Source organism: Parasteatoda tepidariorum, chromosome 9, assembly GCF_982258835.1.
Source record: "Parasteatoda tepidariorum strain Cologne lab strain chromosome 9, Ptep-v5.0, whole genome shotgun sequence".
Lineage (NCBI taxonomy): Eukaryota > Metazoa > Arthropoda > Arachnida > Araneae > Theridiidae > Parasteatoda > Parasteatoda tepidariorum.
The window spans coordinates 65223015-65244989 of record NC_141763.1 but is presented as its reverse complement, the minus strand read 5'-3'; the positions used below and the strand labels follow the sequence as shown (position 1 = coordinate 65244989).

At 27.7% G+C, this 21975-nt stretch overlaps 1 protein-coding gene across 4 annotated transcripts in view; it reads right to left on the bottom strand.

Annotated features, from left to right (window-relative positions):
* The window catches only part of LOC107445288 (multidrug resistance-associated protein 1), a 46373-nt gene that overhangs the window by 15908 nt on the left and 8490 nt on the right, over positions 1-21975 (bottom strand). For all 4 annotated transcript variants that reach the window (XM_043055877.3, XM_087152034.1, XM_071187092.2 and 1 more), the window contains exons 6-17: positions 18103-18164; positions 17845-17976; positions 16771-16995; positions 14767-14941; positions 11385-11639; positions 9439-9642; positions 8005-8151; positions 7837-7921; positions 6524-6717; positions 5282-5458; positions 2128-2295; positions 959-1209 (exon numbers count right to left, since the gene is read on the bottom strand). In XM_043055877.3, the coding sequence (XP_042911811.1) occupies positions 959-1209; positions 2128-2295; positions 5282-5458; positions 6524-6717; positions 7837-7921; positions 8005-8151; positions 9439-9642; positions 11385-11639; positions 14767-14941; positions 16771-16995; positions 17845-17976; positions 18103-18164 (2075 nt within the window). The remainder of the gene's footprint in view (positions 1-958; positions 1210-2127; positions 2296-5281; positions 5459-6523; positions 6718-7836; positions 7922-8004; positions 8152-9438; positions 9643-11384; positions 11640-14766; positions 14942-16770; positions 16996-17844; positions 17977-18102; positions 18165-21975) is intronic.

The window sequence follows — 21975 nt, the reverse complement described above, 5'->3', positions numbered from 1 at the left end:
TTTTTGTTTGTTTGAGGGTATTAGTGAAAGCTTTGAATGAATCTCCAATGGGAAATTATAAAAAAGACAGTCTGTTAGACAACAATTCAAAAGAAGTAGACTACAAAATCTAAAAATCCAAGAGAGATAAATATATCTTTGTGACAGATAATGAAAAGCAATAAAAAGAAAGAAAAAACCTCTGGGACAAAAGTTTTCAAGGCAAATTACAACAAGATTATCAAACTCCAGAAAAATAAGGAATGTAAAATAAATAATATATATATATTGACATCATAATTTCAAATCAGGTATATCTGTTATAGCATGTAAATAAGAAAATGGTCTTCTTTTGTACAATTGGGAAAATGTAACTATTTCAAAATATATGTTAATTACTTTTTAATCATTTCTCGAATACCGAAAGGAGGTAAGGTAAAGTAATGAAATAATATTAAAATAGCTTTAATTCAGCAAATTTATTTAAGTAAAATAAATGCTGCGATTGATTTTGATGAACAGATAAAGTATTAAAAGGATCATGTGTCATATTTTTTAAGGTGATGGCTAAATAATATTATAGGGGGAAGACATGTTTTCAGCAAAATTAGTGGAGAAATCTATGACCTTAGTTAAGTAAGATTTATTTCATATATAACTGATTGAAAATCGGCAATGTGTGACTTTATTGAATTAAAACATTTTTTATGACTAAAAATACACAGACTAACTAAAACCCCTAGACTGTTACTAAAAAACCTTTCTAAAGCTTATTATTGTAAAAAAAATTTTAATAAATCATACAATTTAAGCCTTTAACCAACTATATGAAATAAAAAAAAATCATATCAAAATAACTAACAGAGACATGCCAGAAAGTCATGATTTTTTTTTCATAATGTTATCTTCAAATGCAAAAATAAGGGAACTAGATATAGTCCCTTATATGTAAACTTTTACAGCTAAGAGATTCATATACCTTGTAACTTCAGGTGGTACTCCTATGGTAGCAGCTATTTCTTGCATTAAATTCAATTCATCGAGTGGCATTTCCTCAACAGCTTCTTCAGCATTTTCTTGTAAATATTGAATGAGAAAATCAGCAAAAGCTCCTTTCTTTGCTAAAAGTTCACTGTATGAGCCTATCTCAGAAACTTTGCCATTTTGGAGAACTACTATTGTATCTACCTCTGGCAAGACACTTATTCGATGTGTTACAAGAATTCTAGTCTATAAAAGATGATCATCATTTAACAATACATAAATAAGAAAATATTACAAATGATGTGAAATAAAATAGACAATTCAAATAGCTAGCATCTGAACTTAAACAACTAAATTTATTTACTTTTTTTTTAAAAAAATTTTCATAAGTTTTAAAAAGCCCCTAATAGAGATTTTGAATAATGTATTGTTTTTTAACATTTTCCAAAGTATAATAAAAAAATGAGAAATTTTTATGATCTTTTATGATATTTTCATGATAATTTTAAATTGACCTTTAAAAAAAAGTTTTTTTAAAAATTAATTTTAAAATGTTCAAATTCTCACTCTTGCAGAGTTTGATTGAATATGATTTAAGATTAATAAAAACTGAATATAAATGCTTAAAATATTCAAGAGATAAAAACTAGCAATTACTTTTGAATTCTGTCTATGCAATATTTTGGTAAATACTGTCTAAAAACAGCAAAAACAATATTGAAATAATTAAAGGATAAAAATTGATGAATAGTCAAACTTACACAGTATAGTAAAATCCTTTCAGTTTAATAATTTAATGTATTAAAATATAATATAATTGTTGTTTAGTTTTGAACGTAAAAAAGGCAGATTCAATTATAAAAAAATACAGAAATACAAGTTTGGCAAATTTAACCTTAAAAAAGTAATAATAATAAATAGAAATACAGGCTTTATATAATCACAAATTTTGTAGTGGAAATTATCCAACTAATAAAAAGCTACCTTTTACTTAAAGTTAATGATAAAGCAATAAATAAATAAAAATGTTTAATATTTATTCCACAAAAAGGAGCGATATGCAGTTGCAGTCTTTCAACAAGAGCTTGCTAACATTTAAATGTTCTCATAAGTTTCACATTGTATATACCATAGCAAAACCATAATAGTTGATTTAATACACACCTTTTTCTTAAGAACTCCTTTTGGTCCAATAACCTCCTCAAATATATGTTTCCCAACATGAGCATCAACAGCACTGAGTGGATCATCCAAGTAATATATGTCAGCATCATTATAGACAGCTCTAGCTAAGCTTACTCTTTGTTTCTGTCCACCACTAAGATTGATACCCTGGAAAGTAAGTAGTTCTTTAATTTTGAATTTTTTCTCAATGTTAAAACATCCATTTATCTTTTTCCTGCCTTTCGCTTTCCTATATGCATCGTCTTGTTTAAAAGGTTCCATCAGCTACGCTATTCTGCTAATAATAAACATTTATATTCTTCTTTAAACTAACAAATTCCATTGTCTATTGTTCAGAAATTCTGCTATCGTTTAAAAAAAAGATTGAAGTTAATTTGTTTTGAGAAGAAAAATAGTAATTTTGATGCTAATTAGGGGTGATTGTAACACAAAGTTAAAAATCCTGAAAATTTTAAGTGCAAAAACTCACGTTACCAATTTATAAACTATACATGTTTACTAAGTAAGGTGAAACAACGTTTAAGAGCACAAAAAAAAACCTCAATTTGTATTTCAGCTTGGATTTTAAGAACACAAAAATACAAATCACTATATTTAATATTTAAATCGCATAAATACAAATCGTGATGTATTATTTTTTGAGCATGTTGAATACGAAAATCGATATTTTAAAAATGCGTGAATGCGAATTGCAACATATGATTTTAAAAACACGTAAATAAAAATCATTAAATTGGATCTTTAAATAACTTAAATACGAATCACATGCAAGATTTTTAAATTGCAGTCAACAAATTTTATTTCAATTCAAAATGTGTAACTTTTAAATCAGGTAAATTCGAATACCGATGTCGGATATTAAAATCGTGTGAATATGAATCGCGATAATAGGTGTAATTTCAAATATTAAAAATGTTGAAAATCGGTGAATCCTAAAGAAACAAACTCGAAAAAAGAATAACATTTATGAAAACCTCTCTTCAACGTGATTTAGAGAAAGTTTTAAAATTTAAATTTTAGATAGTGGATTTTGGAGGATTGAAAGTTTTGATTTGCGGAAGTCCGTGCATCAATGGTCTTAAAACACACTGAATTATTCTTAATTTATGAAAAAGTCACACGCCTAGTTTTTAAGCCTAAAAGGATAATACGAGAAACCTGGAATACAATCACCCCAGGCCAATGATGTAGAAAATTAGGATTTGTTAAAATTCAGAGGAAATGCTCCAAACAAAACAGATGATTATGCATTTGTTGATGAAAATGCTAAAACTTGTGAAAATGACAGTTCAAGAAATGGTTGTGAAGCTGAAAAAGTGCAAAGTGAAGATGAAGAAACAGCACCACAACAGGTGCCAACATTTTTGATGGCCTCAAAGCCTTATAAATAATGAGAAATTTTCTGCAATCATTTAGTTAGAAAAAAAATAATTAAAAAAAACAGCAATTTATTACAAATGTTAAAAAATTTATAGCTTGAGATGCAAAGAAAAGAGTGCGTTCAAACTAAAATTTTCAAATATTTTGATTAATTATTTGTGTTTATTCAGCTTACTTTTTGCATTAAGTACATCTTTTTTTCTAAATAAAATTTTTTGAATAATTAATTTCTGTATATTGTTTTTATTACTTTTTACATATTTTATTATGATATTTATCGTTGGCCCATGTTCGATTTCCTGTATCTATCGTTCCTAATGAATGGTCCCATGAGAAACAATAAATTGAAGTTCTACTGTATAACTATTAAAATAATGATACGAGGGTTGTAAATTAAATAGTGGCAACTTAACCTTGAAACTCACAGAAGGGCGGGCATGCGTAAATAGGGTATGGGTGCGGTGAGGTGGCGCTGTTGTCGATGTGTAGAGTGCAAAAAGCAGTCGATTTGCTTAGAAGGGTAGTTATTGCGTGGTGTTAAAGTGAAGAGTTTCGTTTCCATCGCTCTAAAGCATGTTGTAAAAAGGCTTAATGACGAAAAAAGACGAGATGCTTGAACCCATCATGCTACTGTCCTATACGGTAAAACATTTGCTCCACAGGCTTCCTTTAATCCTCGATAGCATTCTGTTGCATTTCTGCCACGGACAACCTCGATTGTAAGCCACGACAGCTGATCACCTTTTGAAAACATGCTTTAGAGCGATGAAACGAAACTCCTAACTTTAACGCCACACAACAACTACCCTTCTAAGCAAATCGACTTTTTTTGCACTCTACACATTGACAACAGCGCCACCTCACCGCTCCCATGTCCAATTTGTGCATGCCCGCCCTTCTGTGAGTTTCATGGTTAAGTTGCCACTATTTAATTTACAACCCTCGTATATTGAAGTTTATAATATTACATATTGAATTGAAGATTTTCTAATTTTTAAAATGAAATTGAGATATAACTTGTCATTTAGTTGTTAAAAATCAAAAATCCAAAACTTGAAAAATGTTTGACTGCATTTAAATTTATTTTAACTGTAAATTCATAAAAAAAAAGAAAAAAAAAAAAGGTTTTTATGCAGCTCAATATTGATTTATCAATAATTCACATTCAATTTTTTCTACATGCTTGGTAAAACTTTTGAGTCAATTTTAACATATTTATTAATATAAATGTAATAACTTTGTTCAATAATTGTGAAACTAGGATTATTTGACTAATGAATGCTAGGCTACTTCTTCTTTTTTTTTTAAAAAAAAATAAATCACTATCTCTAATTATTCATTAGATTTTTGTCTACTGTATAACCTGGGTAACCGTTACGAAAGTTAAGTTTAGAGATCACAGCTAGAGGGGTAACGGTACACAATATCAAAAATTTTACGAAGTTAACACAGAATAAATAAATAAAAATCAGAAAAAAACAACACTAATTGAAATTAATAAAAGCACTGTTTTACTGTAATGTAATTTTCTATGTTACTTATACCATTTGAAAAATCAACAAGGAATAAATTGATTTTAAAAAATTAAAATATATCCATTTTAATATATTTTGATATATTAAAATGGATTATTAAAATATATTTTGAATATGCTAGTAGCATATTCAAAATTATGATAAGCACCATAAAATTAAAAAGAAAAGGTATTCAAAAAATAAATAAAACCCTTTAATGTATCAAAATCTATACTAACTTTTTCTCCTATCTCAGTTTGATCCCCTCCTGGCAAAATTTCTAAATCTTGAGCAAGAGCACAAGCCTCCAATACACGTTTATACCATGGCTCATCGTATCGCTTAGTAAAAAGAACATTCTTTCTAAGGGTGGCATTTTGAATCCAGGCTTGCTGTGGCACATATGCAATACTTCCCTGTTAAATAACAAATATTGTGTATATTGCTTACATTATATTATACAACATTGCATTGATTTGATACAGTACAAATCCACCTTCACTCCAGTTACAAGTGGATTGATTGATTTCAGAGATTAACAGGAAAAGTGATTACCAAACATTAATGCAAGAAAATCTAAAAGTGTTTTCAACTATTTTGACACAAAAATGAAAACTAACTAGAGAGCCTTCAGGTAATGGAACCTAACATTACCTCTATTTTTTAGCTGAAAAAAAGTTAGCTATTTAAGAAGAAAAAAAAGAGAAAAATATTAGCATTATGAAAAAAAGGTCCAGTTTTTAAGATACAATTTCATTAAACTTAAATTACGTTTGCATACACATAAAATTAAGACATACATAACACAAATAGCATGTACCAGGAAATGAAACAAATTTTATCGTCAATAGTATCTTGAAGAAGAGACATCACGACATGTACTTTGTTATTGTGAGGTCTATTCTGCTCAAAGATTTGAGCATTTAGGGCAGAATTGTGTCAAAACCTGGGAACCGCAAGATGTTCCTGTAAGGTGCTTGTTGAATTTTATTTCAGCTACAGGGCTTTCATGCTAATCATGATTTAGGGTTTGGGTACAATAGACCTCTGGTCGATGTGCCCTGCTCTTTGGAGCTGCCCAACCTCTAAGTTTATCGCCAATAGTAGTAGAGTACTAGAGCTGCACAATGGGCTATTGGCAATTGTGCACCTCAGGAAAACCTCCCTAGTTTTGGAAAACATCCTGGAGGATGATCTGAAGATATGCCATCCCACTTTTGATTCTCTGCAGAAGCGATGCCCTCCCCCCATTTAGTAGCCCAACAGACAGCTCGCAAAATAGGGCACTTTATACTAGAACAGTTTAACGAGGATCGATAACCCACATCTTCAGTCCCTTTGCAAGTTGATAAAAGTGCGACTTGGCGAATTTAAATATATCTGATTGTACTTGAGAGATAAGTGGCTGTCTGTGGATCAAGAATTAAGAGTAATAAGAGAAAACATTTTCTTATATAATAGTGTAAATAAAAACAACATACCTTTACATTAATTCTTCCACACCACTTAACCATGTCACCAAGTAGAGCAGACAAAAGTGAAGATTTTCCTGCACCAACCTGTCCAACAACAGCAACCAATGATCCTTCTTTCACACTAAAGTTCAAATTAGTGAGGGTAGGAGGATCAGACTTTGTCCAAGAGAATGTGCCATTCTCAATAACAACAGGATCCCCTGTAAAATTCAATAAAATTTTAAGAAATTTATAATTTATTCAAAAATAATAAAATCTATTCACATTAAAAAAATTTAAAGAAGATACATTAATGCACCAAAGCAACAGTTTACATATAACAATAAAAGATACAATTTTGACTAAGAATGATATTTTTTTTATTAGAATGAGCATCATAATTGTATTCTACTTCTATAAAATTGCATACATAAAATTATTTAAAATTTAATTTTACATAAATAAAGTAACCAAAAGTAGGTTTGTTTTTAAAGTTTTTCTAACTTTAACAAATGAGATAATTATACTACGACTTTTAATGAGGAATTAGCTCTACTTCTTTCATTCAACCTTGTACCACAATTCAAGAATGAAGGCAAACTATGATTGCTGGAACTTACTTTAAGTTGCTAGCTCACGCAACACTGCTATTTTGTATTAAAACAAGGATCAAATACAGAATCCAGTGTAAACAATGATGCTATCCAATTTAATAACATTAAGTATTGCAGATAGAGATGCATTTAAAAATAGTTTGTTTAATTCAAATTAGCTGTCAGCACTCACCAAACATGGAAACTAAAATTTAACTCAAGAATTAATAATGAATGCACTTATTGTACACGCACTCGGTTTTATATAATTTTCTTGATTAATAAAAAAAAGCACTTTTATGACCCTTTCAGCCAAAATTATTTGACCATTAAGGGTTTAATGAATCAATTAGTAAGGCAGTTATGGTTTTAAGTGACGAAGTAGCTTAACTTCTAAAATTTTTTTTGTATTTTGAAAATTCTATCAATATTTGTCCTACTTTGTAAAAAAATTCTTCCTATGCTCATACAAATTGGACAAAAGGAGTATTTTTATTGAGTGTAACATGAAAAAAAAGCCTCTTTTATCTACTTACTTTAAAAAAAAAAAAAGAATTGACTTTTTAAATTTAAAACACAGCGTAATATTACTAAAATATTGGTTGACAGTTTTTTAGGCGCCGAGTAATTTTTGATCCCAGATTATAACTAATAAAATATTTTATCTGAAAAAAAAAAACATTCATAGTACAAAACATAGTTTTAACTTATCAAATAATTTAATGGTAAATTCGTCATAGAACTTACTTTCAGATTGATTATGTTCAATAATACTCTTATCCAATTCATCACCTTGTAAGTACTTGTTTATTCTTTTCAGGGATACTACAAACTATTAAAAGGTAAAAAGAAATGAATTACTATAATTTAGCAATCTTTTAAAATGTCATATATGAAATAGTGACATACACTTACCATAGCAGTATATGTGATAATCATGGGGAGGAAAGCTGTTGGAAGCCGAAGAATGTTGAATAATGACAGAGAAACAAAAGCCTTATTAGCATCTAATACATTATTAGAATCAATCAAAACATACGCAGCAAAGCTAGCCAGAGAGACCTGAATGAAAAGAGAAAAAACTAAATATGTGCTATCAAAAACATAGAACGCCTTGAATTTATCAGTGGTTGGAAAAACTAGATTAGTTTTGTACTTTATTACAACGACTTTGTTATAAATATAGTTAGCTACAAAGTAGCTAGTTTTTTTGTTAAAATGTGGTGAATACAAACTACTTTCAAAATATACTGACTACTGCACTACTTTAAGGAAACAAACTTTGTTGGAGAACATAATTTGAGTTAAAAATGGTTTTGACTTAAAAAAAAATTGGCTTATATAAAACATGAGGAATTATTAAGAAATATTTATTTATGTTTACATGAGCCAGTTTGTTATTCTACAATATAACATATTTCTCAAATTTGATCATTTAACTTTCAACTTTTTATGCTTTTTTTTAAAAGTAAATATTTAATTTAAAAAATGGTAGGAAATTATCAAATACTTGCAATTTTGTTAAGTGTTAAATGCTTTTTACTTCCTCTACGAAATTAAGTACATCGAAAATAAAATCCTCGCCTTTGAAATATCATCAATGTTTCATAAGCATACATTTGCATGTGAAAACATGACCATTATTCATAATGGCCAGTTTAACTATTAGTTACACATGCTTTTATATATGCAAAATTCTTGTTAAAAGTCAGCTACTGGGGCATTTTCATTATGACCATAAAGGGATCTGCAAAGATTTCTACCAAAAAATTTGACACATCAGCGTAAGAATTTTGTGTCGAAACTAAACTAAAGATAACAGTGGTTTAAAGAAATTGCTACAAACTACTGTTTTTTCGTATTGCACTACTCACTACGCTACTTTTTAAAAACGTAGCATACTACACTACAAAAAAGTAGTTTCCCTAGTTCAGTGTTTCCCAAACTTATGAATTTTGTGTACCCTTTCTAAATTTTTCGTAACGCTGTGTACCCCTAATAAAAAAATGAATGTATTTTTTACTACAAAAAATGCGCAAAAGTTAAAAATCACAACTGGCTGTTGACACCACTAATTATTAACTGTTAACTCTGCGAAAAATAGCCATTAGAAAAATACGTAATCGTAAATTTTCATGGTTAGTTTTGTTTTTAAATAAAAATTTTTGAAATTTTCATATGTTGCAAGATATTTCGCATAAGAACGCGTACCCCCGCTAAACTGTTCCCGTACCCCTGGGGGTACGCGTACCACACTTTGGGAAACACTGCCCTAGTTGAAGAGCGCTTCTTCCGACCACTGGTATTTGTTAAAACAATTTTTAACTGCTTATACAATAAGATACTTACTAGAAATGGAGCGGATGAAAATACAAAAGTGATGGCACCATTCAAATAAGCTTGCGCCCTCAAACTATCTACTTCTCTGTTTCTTATCTTCATCACTTCTTTAATGAAAGAATTTTCCCATGCATACAATTTCAGAACTTTAATACCATTCATAATCTCATTCATCAATTTAGTTCTTATATCTTTTTCTTTCATCAAGCTTACCTAAGAAAGTAATTAGTTTAACTACATTAATATATATATATACACACACATAAATAGAGTTAAAGTCTGCTATAAAGACAATTCACAACAGTTGATGGAATCGCAGTAATAGTGAGCTTGTGGTTAAGAGAAAAATAAACCTATTTAATATTAAAACAGCAAAAAAAGATAAACCACGTGCATCTTTTAAACTTTTATTTTTAACAACAATTTTGATTTTAAACACAAATCTCGAGTAGAATGCTTTTGTCAACAAGTTGTAGATTGGATTGGAAGATTTGGCATTATACAAAAAAAAAAGTATAATAAAGTATGCAACTATATAAAAGCAAATGGATACTTAAAATTAGCAAAAGAATTTGTTTCTCGTAAGGAGAAAAACCTTTTACGAGACAGTCGTCACCAAAAATTTTTGTTTTATAAACATAAAGTTTTAAGATTGTAAGAAGAATATATGGTTCACTTTATTGATACTAGAACTAAATAAAAATGTCTTCCATTATGGCTTTTAATCTTATAATATTGCTCAAATGACCAGTGAAAAAATGTGCTTCTGTAAAAAAAAACTGCCACAGTTGCAGGAGGCTGGTAATATTTATCTCATAATAAACATACAATTTTTGTATCTTTAACATCAACATTTTGATGGTGACTTAAAAACCTGTTAAAATAGCAGACTTCTTGAAATATGCCATACTTTTTACATTGAGTATTTACAGAAAGGAAGAATTAAGAACTTATTAAAAATGAAAATTATCAGGTAATTAGAAAAGTCAGAAAAAGCTATAAAAGTCATTTCTGATGCATATAGCATAATACCAATGTTAGAAAATGGTAATCAGATTATTTAAAAATATCAAAATAGTGAGATAATTCCTAGATTTGGAATAAATTATATTTGAAAGGCTTAATAAGTAAAAAAATTTCTTCTTCTTTCATCAGCATGACAGCCTAGAACAGGCCAGATCCATCCTAACTAGTTCTCTCCATCAGGCTCGATCAGACACTACGTTTCACCATTTATTGATTCTCATGGTTTTAAGATCTTTCTCACACAGAATCAATCCAAACAAAATTTAGTAAACTATAAATACTTTTATTCTTTTCTTAACAGTCAATGTAATGACTAACTTTTCAATTCGATACAAGTGTATCTCATAAATTCAGTGTCGTGACAAAGCGAATATCAAAACTTAATTTAATTTTTAAGCTGCTTTATTTCTCTAACCACAAAAATGTTCCTTTTACAGGGTTATATTAAATTTTAACGGTCTTTTTGAAGATTAAGATGTAGACAGATTGTTTAACATTTAATATTAATAAGATGGGGATGGTTTTATTACCCATTGATAACTCGACAAATTTCGCATCTCTTCCCATGTTTTGTTAGCAACTACGACTTTACTGGCAATTTTAATTTCTTGGCTTTAGGAATGCAAGGGGTGTCCGACTGCCCCTCAATCTAACCATTAGAAAGTGTTACAATATTTTTATAAAAATGGATGCCTAAAAAAAAACTTGTCTTTGTCTCAGTTAAACATATAGTATAATATTTTGTTAACATAATATTTTTCTAAGTAATAAATGTGACCGTGTTTGCTAATTTTGAAAATGCTGCCTAATAAAGAAGAATGATTTTCGTTGTTTGATCACACCTTAGCAATTTCCCTATTTTAGTACAAAGGCAATATACAAAATTTATGGCTTAACTATATGGCGTGATATTAACTAAATATACTTACTTGAAAGTTTCTTATGAAAACACTAATAGTGCCATTGAGAGGTATCATGAGTATCATTACACTTAAGCCACCTAAAGTAGCAATTCCTAATTGTTGCCATAAGAGATAGATAGCGACACCAATTTGAAGGGGAGCAGACCACAGATAGTTAACCATCTGAACATAATCCATCACTCTTTGGGTATCAACAGACATTAAATTTACTACTTCACCCACAGTGAAATTCTTCCTGGCCGAGTTTGAAAGAGTCAAAGCCTGAAACAAAATTATTCTTAAGTATTCATTTTTATTAATATAGTAATGCATCATATGGATGGGGCACTGACAGAGCCGGATTATACCTTTTGTAGGCCCTAGGCACAGCCGTTTTTGAGCCCTCCCCTCCTTCCCCCCTCTTTTCAAAATATATGCTAAAATTTTCTTGCATATTTTTTTTAACATTTTTATTAATATGGATTTTAATTTACAAATTTGTTTATCGAACTTTATCTGCAATACTGACATACTGCCGATTTTTCAGTTGATATTGATAATACCATTACGATTAGCCCCGTGGCAGAAACACGGCGACACAGCGACATTGTCGCAGAAAGCGACTGAGTTCTTGCAGAAAGATTTTTTTTATTTGGGAAATAAAAATTTTTGGTTTGTCACAAACAAAAGTTCTCAAAATAAATTCTGCAGAAACAGAAGCTGTTTTACCAACAAAAAAAATCATTTTCTTCAGAAACAAAAAAATTCTGCAGAAGCAATAATGGTTCTGCAAACTTTTTTTCTTACAGAATTGTTTTAAATATTTTTTTTTCTAGCGTACCGCGGAAGGAGAAAGCGCTCGTAATTCTCCGTTAATCTCCAACACAAACTGTTACTGGATAAAAAGGGGAGAATTTTTTTCCCCTTTATTAAGCTATTTTTGGAAATTTGCCAACTTCGGTCTCTATCGCTGGCGCAGTAATTTGCTTTGTGTTTTTTTTATGAGAACAGAGCATTTTATATGCATGCGAAAAAAATCGCATCCAATGAATATGGCTCTAATACCGATGTTTCAGTACTGATAAAGACTATTTCGTTTCGAGATGTTGAATAGACTTTAGCATATTGAGTCGGAAACTGCTTCTGCATACTTCGTGTGGAATCAGTGCTACATATTTACACAATACAGTGCGAAATCACAAGCACTGTGTATTTTTTTCGTTCTGAACTTAATCTGATCACGAAAAAAGTTTTATTTACCTCCTTTTTTAAAAAAAAAATCTTTCAATAAGTCAGTACAATATTAATCGAATCTAATTAATTAGGTAAAATTAATTAGATGTAGAAAAAATTGAAGCAAACATTGCTTTAATTTTTTTGCTTTTAGAATTCGGTTATAGTCAATACTATTTTATTATTTTGATTACTCAACTTCAATATTAATTTTTTCACCTGATTTGTTTCTGTACCTGATATAACTACTATAGTGAAACATTAAATCATACTGTTTTAAACTGATACTTCAAATTCAGTTATCTTGTTTTATAAATTTAATCTTATTGTCCATTCTTAGCTATTTCTATAAGTTCTATCTTATTACAGGTTCTGGGTAATCTTTATTTATGCTCTAGTAAGCATTTTTGTCTTCAGATCTATACATTTATAACTTTTCGTTATTATCGAAGATTATACAAATTTATACTTAAACAATTTAAACTTATTAAGAAATGTAAACTTATATTATGAAATTACAGTTTTATTCTATGCATGTAGACTTATTTTATAAACACGAATTTCATCTATTATTATAAATTCATTACACATACATTTATAACGATAAAAATATCTTGCAGAAAGATATTGGTTCTAATTAGGTTTGTCGCAGAAAGTCAGAAAAAATTCTGCCACAGGGACGATTAGTTCAATCGATAACTATGTAAACACTTCACGTCAACAATACAACAACAAATCAGCAAAGAAAACAGTGAAATTGATAGTGAGATTAATTACAAGAAATATTTATACTACAAATAGCTTCATAGTTTTCATGATACTACTATGATGACTAAGTGAAGGAAATTAACATTGTCAAAAGTAAATCTTTTGAAATTATGAATGCAGAAGGAATTATGAATGCAAAATTATTATTGAAATTATGAATGCAGAAGGAATTATGAGTGCAAATGCAGAAGGAAAAAGATTTTTCTCCAGATTAAAATTGATAAAAAATTATTTGCGTTCAACAATGAATCAAGATTGTTTGGCATCGCTCGCACTTATGTCTATTGAATACGACATTTTGCGTAGTTTGGAATTCGGCAGCTTAATACAAGATTTCGTTGAATCCAAAAATAGCAAAAAAGTAATATATTAGATCATAAGATTCTGTAAAATAATTAATTACCGAAAAATATTATATTTTTATTTGTATCTTCATAATTTTGTGCAAAATACACTTGTTGTTTTTAAAGCTAAATTATTTTTGTCAATAAATTTTTTTGTCCCAAGTTTTTCGTAGGCCCCTGAATTCCGTAGGCCCAAGGCACGTGCCTAGTGTGCCTATAGGTCAATCCGGCCCTGGGCACTGAATGTAAACAATAGCAAAATTCTAAAAACAGTAAGAAACTGCATTCTTCCGCTTCTGTTATGTATACAAGGTGACGTTTGATATTCTAGGAAGTTTTATTATTGGGATTTGGGTTTAAACTTATGCATGATTTTACCATTCATAATAATTTTCAGCAATTTATAAATTATAATTAATTTGATAAAATTGACATCACGACATAAAGACATTTTAAAAAATATTATAAACAGCAGTAATATATCGTCCCTGATGCTGATTCATGAAAAACATTAAAGAAGATAAATTTCTAAGTAAATTTGGGGGGAGGGGGAAGCAAAAGAACAATAGCTGCTGAGCACTTAGTCTTCATAGTAACTATTTTTTGTGCATTTCCAAAAAGACTTTTTATTATTGTAAAGGAATTGAAAATAAGAAAATTTAGAAAGTAGACCATGGACTAGTTACTAAATGATATTACTAGTCCAGTCTCATTGCTCTGCTTACATGCCACTTATAGATTTTTTATAAAAATAAAATTAATAAAGTGAATCTAAATGAAAAGTTACAACTCAAAGAATGTGCAATGTTTACAATTACGATGAAATATGCTATTTTATGGCAATATACAGATTAAAACAGAAAACGAAAAAGCCGAAACTGCTTACCTTCCCTTTACGTAGTTTTCTAGTCGTCCTGATTACAATTAGAACATACTGATTTTTCTTATAATGTGAAGAAAAAGTACCTCGCTTAATATAAACTAGAATTATATAAGCCACAAAAATGTCCTAAAATCTCGAAAGCAGAAAAAATTTGCACTATGATTTAACAATATAAAGTTACCTTTTTATATACAACTGAAATGACACAGGATCTTATTCTCATGGCTATGATATAAATTCTATATTCATATTGACCGTTCAAAAAAGATTCCAGCATTGAGGAGAGAAACATTCCAATAGCATAGACCACTCCCATCCAATAAGGATCATTGCTTCCAACAAAGGCAATAACTTTACTATAAATTAACAGAGGTGGAACTAAAATTAGTATGTTAAAGAAAAAGAAAGAACATTGTGTAAAAAAAAGAACATCATTCTAAGGATATTATAAAAAAGGGACATTAGAATTATATCTCATTTGATAATATACACTAAATATATATAAAAAAAAGAATTTTGAATTATCTTAGAATAATAGAAATCTAATATATTGATAATACAGCTGATACATATCATTTAACATAATGTACTTTTAATGCATCATTTTACGATTTTTGTTGTTTTGTTTTGAAAATAATTTGAATTACAATCGCAATGTAAAATAAAATTTATTTTAACAATCTCTTAGCAAAAGTTCTTGAGGTGCATGCATAGAATACAATAATTTCAAAAATAGAAATAATAGCAACAAGTCATTTAGAAAATGAACTAAGGTGTGTTTCGAATGACAAGCATAAAAATCATTTACAAAGAAACATTCATTTTCCGAACTAATCCGTTTAAAAATGTAAGAAAAAATTAAGATATATTTATAAAAATATATATTCTGAATTTGTTGTAGTTGACATTAGTTATATAAATATTTCAAAATACAAATTTTTTTAACCACATGTATTTTCAAATTTAAAAAATGGGAAAATAAATCAATGAAAAAAAAACAGTGAAGTTACAAAAGCAAAGAAAGCAAGAAAACAGTAAAAGTCACAACTTAAAACATGAAAGCATTTGACATTAAGACATTTTTTAACAGTTTTTAATAGTTGTAATATGGGAATGTATTTCAATTTTTAATATGACTGCAGAAAAGGAAAATAATTTTCTGAAAAGTGTAATCATAATAAATAAATTGAATATTTTTTTAATCTTATACAGATTTAATAAAACATAAACAAGTAAAATATGCATTTTAATAGTTCCAAAATAGCATACACGCAAAATAAACATTATGAAATAAATATAATAGTTTTAGTTTGTAATAGAAAAGCACAAATTAATGAATGTATTACAATTATTAAGTTTAATGAAAATTTGTTTTTGGTATGTATTTTACCTTGTCTGTTTTGACCTAGACAAATAAATTTCTAGAATGTAATAGGGAAATAAAGAAAGAATAAACACTATCAGAATTTTTCTATTTGTTTAACTAAGATGTTAAGCATGATGAATAAAAAAGTAATAAATTTAAAAATTAATATCCTAAAAAAAATTAAACTGGATATGAAGACTTTAGTTGAATAGTAAGCCAACTCTGTCTGAGAAAGTAAATTTAGTATGTCTAAATTTCTTGTTTTTACAGGTAATTTTCATTCTATCTCATTTTAAAACCAGTACATCTTCTTTAGCTTATTTTCACTGCCAAACAGAAGGCACCAAAACTTATACAAAGTGAAAAAAATAATTAATATACTTGCTAGACAAGGTGAAAATTATATAAGTTAAAATAATCTACATATTCAAGTAAAATGTGTAATTACAAAACTAGCTTAAATAGAAAGGACATAGGATAATCCTGTAAAGTTGCCCAGACATAATGTAAAGAAAGCACTATGAATTTTAAATAAATCAAAAGAGTAAAGTGTATATTAAATTTAAAAATTCCATAACTGTTAAAAATATAATTTGCATTTCAAAAATGCCATTATAAAATATCAAGCTCTCATAAAAAGAACATATAGGTTACTATCACTATACTAATATATTTTATTATATTTTTTAATAAATAAAACATTATCTTTTGAGATAAGGAAATAATAACATTACTAGAGAAAAATTACAAACTTTATTTACACATATATAGAAATAACGATTAGGAGTAAAAAATTATGAAACAAAAATGAATAATTACTCCAAAATTAAAGGATTCACAAATGTGATAAGACTAGAAAAGAATTTCAATGATCCTGTAAAAAATAGCTGCCATCCAAATACTTTAAGAATAGGTTTTAAAATACTGAGTTTTGGTAGTTCTTTATCCAATTCGTCAGGTGAAATAGTCACTTTGCATTCATTGTCATCAGTGGGCATTTCTGAATATCTTCTAGAGAGTTGTGTCTTTACTTTTTTTTGATGACTGAAAAATCAAAGATAAAAATTTTAAAAGGTAGTGTATTTCATTTGAAAAATAAAGAAGTAATTTATAGGACAAATGACAGTCTTGATAGATGAAAAAAAAAGTTTTTTTAAATTTAATACAATGAATGAGAAATTTTAACAACATGCAAAATTAATTAAAAACCACTCTAAAATAACATTATAGATATATTACATTGTTTCAGTCTTTATTGTGATTAATTACAAAAAGCAAAGCATTTATTGCTTTCATTTACCTCCCTCCCCCTTATAACTTAAATTCTGTAAAATAACTTCCTCGAAAAAACAGTATTAAGAAATGAAAAAAAATTTGCTTTCTTTATATTTCATCTGGAATTAAACAAACAAAAAATTCAAGAACTTTTGAGTTACAGTTTTTTATATCCCACTCTTTAAAGCTTAAATTGTTTTAATAACATTCTGAACAATTGAAATTTAGAAGTTAAAAAATTTTCTTGCATTCTCTAAACAGGATTAATCAAAGATATTTTTATAATATTTATTTATTTATTAAAAAAAACTTTTGACTGAGATATTAATGAAAAATTACTGGTGGAAATATATACTTTTTCTATTTCCTCATTTTTATTCTTTGATTTCCTTTAAACTATTAAAAAAAAATCTGAATGTAGAAATCAGGAAACTTTTTTACATTCTCTAAAAATTATTCAAAATGAAACGAATATAGAAAGCAATTTATGACAAAGGAATTATAAGTTTAAATTATTCTAAATCACTCAAGTTTAAATTTTTTAAAAAAAAGCTAACAGAATATGTAATTGTTTTTTGTTATATTACTGCATAAATTTAAAATAAAATGAAAACTTACTTTAAGACTTTATTAACCAAAGGTAGCCAATATTTGTCAAATTCTGCTTGTAAGTACTTCGAAGTATTTTCTTCTGGAAGATCCCACATATCATCTGCAGTCAAAGGTTTCCTGTAGCCTAAAGCAGCCATGCTGAAATATATAAAAAATAAAGTTGAAGTCTGCTTTCAACAGAAGAAAATAAGATTTTTTTTTCTAGCTTTAGAAACAGATAAAACTATAAGCATAATCCCCCCCTAAAATTTGTTGTATACTTACGGATTAAACCAAAAGAAGGTTATTTGAGACCAAAAAGATGCCTTTTCCTCAGGAGATTCTCTCTAGAAAAAGATAAAAAACAGTTAGATTTGCAATTTATGACAAGTTCAATAAAAGACAAGTGTGCAAAATTTGGAATAGTTAGATATAATTGGATAGGATAAATGCACTCCTGCAGCTGCTAGTTGTCTACCAATGGTTGCTGTTGACATATGCCATTAAGGCAGAGGGGGTGCGATTGTTCTTGTTTTCCAGTGGCGCCATCTATGGCCAAGAATTCGACTTCTGCCACACCCATACGTCACACCCGTTTATAGGGTAGATCCATTCATCCTCCACGAATCATAATTTTGACCTGAATCAGAGAACGATCAATCTCCAATTCAGTACCCCCAGAGGTATTGATTTGTTATGGGAATATGGAAGATTTTGAGACGCGACAGATTTAAAGTGCATCAGTCACCATTTACTACACGGGGAGTCTTCGGCCGGAAGGGATCGAACCCACGACCTCTTGGACATGGGCCCAGTGCTCTACTAACCAGGCTATCGCCAGCCGTCTGCCAATGGTGTAAGGAAGATTAAAATACAATTTCAAGACAAATGGCATGAGTGTTGCATTAATAAAAGCATTGAGTATTAGCTAACTTTTTTTCCCAGATATATTAGTACTCACTCATTTGAAGCTGACAACTCCCAATATATTCCATAGTATAAAAATTGCATTTTTATTTTCAAAAGTTTTAAAAATTAAATGGTTCAAGAACATAGATTTTAAAAGTATGGCTAAATTAGAAATTTTATTGATATCCATGTTAAATTTGTAAAAAAAAAAATTTAATGTTTATAAATTAATAAGATAAATAAAAACAATTTGAAACATAAATAAAAGCTTTTACCTTATTATGGCACGTGTCATAGCTATTAATAAAGCTTTTATTGTTATGTGAAATTAAATTTAATTTTTTCCCTAAAAAATATTAACTAAAAAAAAAAGCACAAAGTTATTTTCCGAAAAAAAAATATTTGTCTGAATAGTAACTGAATGAAACTGAATAAAAACAAAAATATATATTTTTGTGTTATTAATTCTGATTAAAATAGATATTTTATAGCTTGGTAAGAGATTTAAAAAGTAATAATTTTGGGTAATGCAAATTTTTAGTACTATTCCAATTTAATCTTTTAAAATAAAAACTTTCTTCTTATTTTTATTTAAAAAGCAATCCTGTTCATTATTAAATTAATAGTTGAAAGATTACATTTTATATAAAACACAATTTAAAGCAAAATTATGTCAGATTTAATAGTTTTTTCACATTTTTAAAACTCACTCTCTATACCTTTAATTAATATATTAATAAATTACTCAAGTTATTTCCTTAAGTTTTATGCATAAACAAATTAGATGAAACAAATGTGCATAATGAAAAACCATTTGTAAAATATTTGTTATTATTTGGTGCAATATGGCAATTTTTCTATCTCGTTAAAATCATGATCAGGATAATTTAACAAAAGAGGTATCGTAACAAAAATCGATCTTACATTTTAAAAATTTTTTTAAAGCTAATGATTTAAAATGTCTTTTGAAAAAGAAAAAGCTAGATAGAAACCATAACAAAAATCGTTCTTAATTTTTAAACAAAAGATTTATTGTTAAAAATTTGATTTAATTTTTTAAAATTGCTGCATTGTTACAAAAAAGTGACCATAAAAGAAAAACGTTCTTTAGAAACGCACTTTAAAAAATGTTGTCTTAATTAAAAGCGTTGATAAAAATATAAAAAGAAAAGCTAATAAAAAAATCAAAAGAGAAACAGAAAAAAAAATGTTCTTAGTTCTGTAATATAACTATAAAGTTGGGAATCACAGTTTTCTACATTACTAGTTATCTGTCTTACCATACAAAAAAAAAGTGACAATAAAGGAATAAAGTCTATTATAAACACTTTGGTAACACACTTCGCTTTAGTTAAAACAGATAAAGAAGCAAAAATGAAAAATCTCAGTTTTTCAAACATAAAGTGTTGAAAATACAAAAAAAGAAAAAATCAATATTACAAACTTATGGTTCAGTATAAAGTAATCTAGAGTTTTAATTCTTCAAATTTCGCTTTTCTGAGTGTCTTTCAGAACATAAATTATCAAGTTTCAGAACTTAGGAAATATGTGCAAAAACTGTTTCTAACAATGTATAGTAAAAAATACGATTTTTGATTTTTTAAATTAAATCTGTTAAAACTTACCCCCCAAAAAAACTGTTAAAAAATAATTTTTGACCAAATATGTCTTATTTCCATAAAGCAGATCAGTGTGTAAGTGTTCTAACAAATTAAAAAAGATAATAATAAATTTTTTCCTTATAAAAACAAACATTCTAAGCATTTTTTTTTCTGCACTTTTAGTCATTTAGTTATCAAAATATTTTAAGGGATTCTATTGAAATAATGTTGGACAAACAAAAATAAATTATTCCTATTTATATATTAACTTTCTATGAAGCAGTTCATAATGTAAGTTTTCTGACAAATTAAGAAAGACAATAATAAACTTGTTCCTCATAAAATCAGAAATTTTAAACATTTTTTTCTTTTTACATCTTTAGTCACTTTGTTATTAAAATATAAAAGAATCCTCTTTAAATAATGTTATACTGTCAAATCAAGAAAAAAAATCTTATATTTTAACAGTATGAAGCAGACCATTAAATAAGCTTTCCTACAAAAGATATAATAAAATTTTTCCTCATAAAATCAAGTATGCTTAATTTTTTTTGTGCCCATTTATATAAGTATTTGTTACGTAACAAATCATCACTAAGTTTTTCCACAGTCAGACGAATCATCACTAAGTTTTTCCACAGTCAGAAAGAAAACTAGACGAAAAGAAAAGACTGGAAAACCCTAAATTGTTATTCCCAAAACACAACATGTTACATAATTTTTGTATCTTTAATTACTTTAGAATCAGAATAAACAGCAATGCTTAAAAAAAAATAATAATAAATAAATAAATAAAAACACTATATTTAAAATAATAATTAAAAAAAAGTTTGCAATTTATTTTAAGCATAAGAGCTATTTATATAAGCCTTGACATAAGGTATTTATATAAGCCTTAGCATAAGCTATTTATATAAGCCTTTGCCATGCAACAGATCATTACATAAGTTTTTATCATAAAAAACAAAAAACACACTTTTGTTAACAGCAATTTTACACTTTCTATAATACAAAGGAAATTAAAGCAGCCTAGATAAGATAACCTTATCAATAGTCCCATTTCTAACACTGAATGACACAAATTACACAACAAAGAAAAATTAAGCTTTAACTCAACATTTTTCTAAATTATATTTTACTTACTTAAATTTCATAAAAAATGTAATAATAAATTTTGGTAAAAAAAATTAGCAGCAAAATTCAAAGATTCTTCTGAAATTAATAAATTTAAGTACATAAAAACAACAATTTAATTATCCATTTTAAATGTTGAAATAGGGTAATTAAAGAAAAAAACCTAGAACTAACAACCATAGTTTTCCTGAGGTAAGTCTAGGGTACCAAAATAAAAGTATAAAAAACGTTTTAGAAATGATAACAACTAAACTATTAGTTTACCTGCCTCAAAACTTCTAATAAAAACTTCTTAAAAAATAATCTTAAAATAACTTTAAAAAGGAAATTAATTTTGTTTTTCTTATTTACTTATACTTTCAGCTTCATTTTAAGTTTCATATGATGAATTAATATATTAAAATTATAGTAACTGTTTTTGCAAAAAATATATATGCAATTAGAAAGGTTTCATAAAACTCAGATATATAATATTTATCTAAAAACAATTTTCACTTAAAAACAATCACAACTT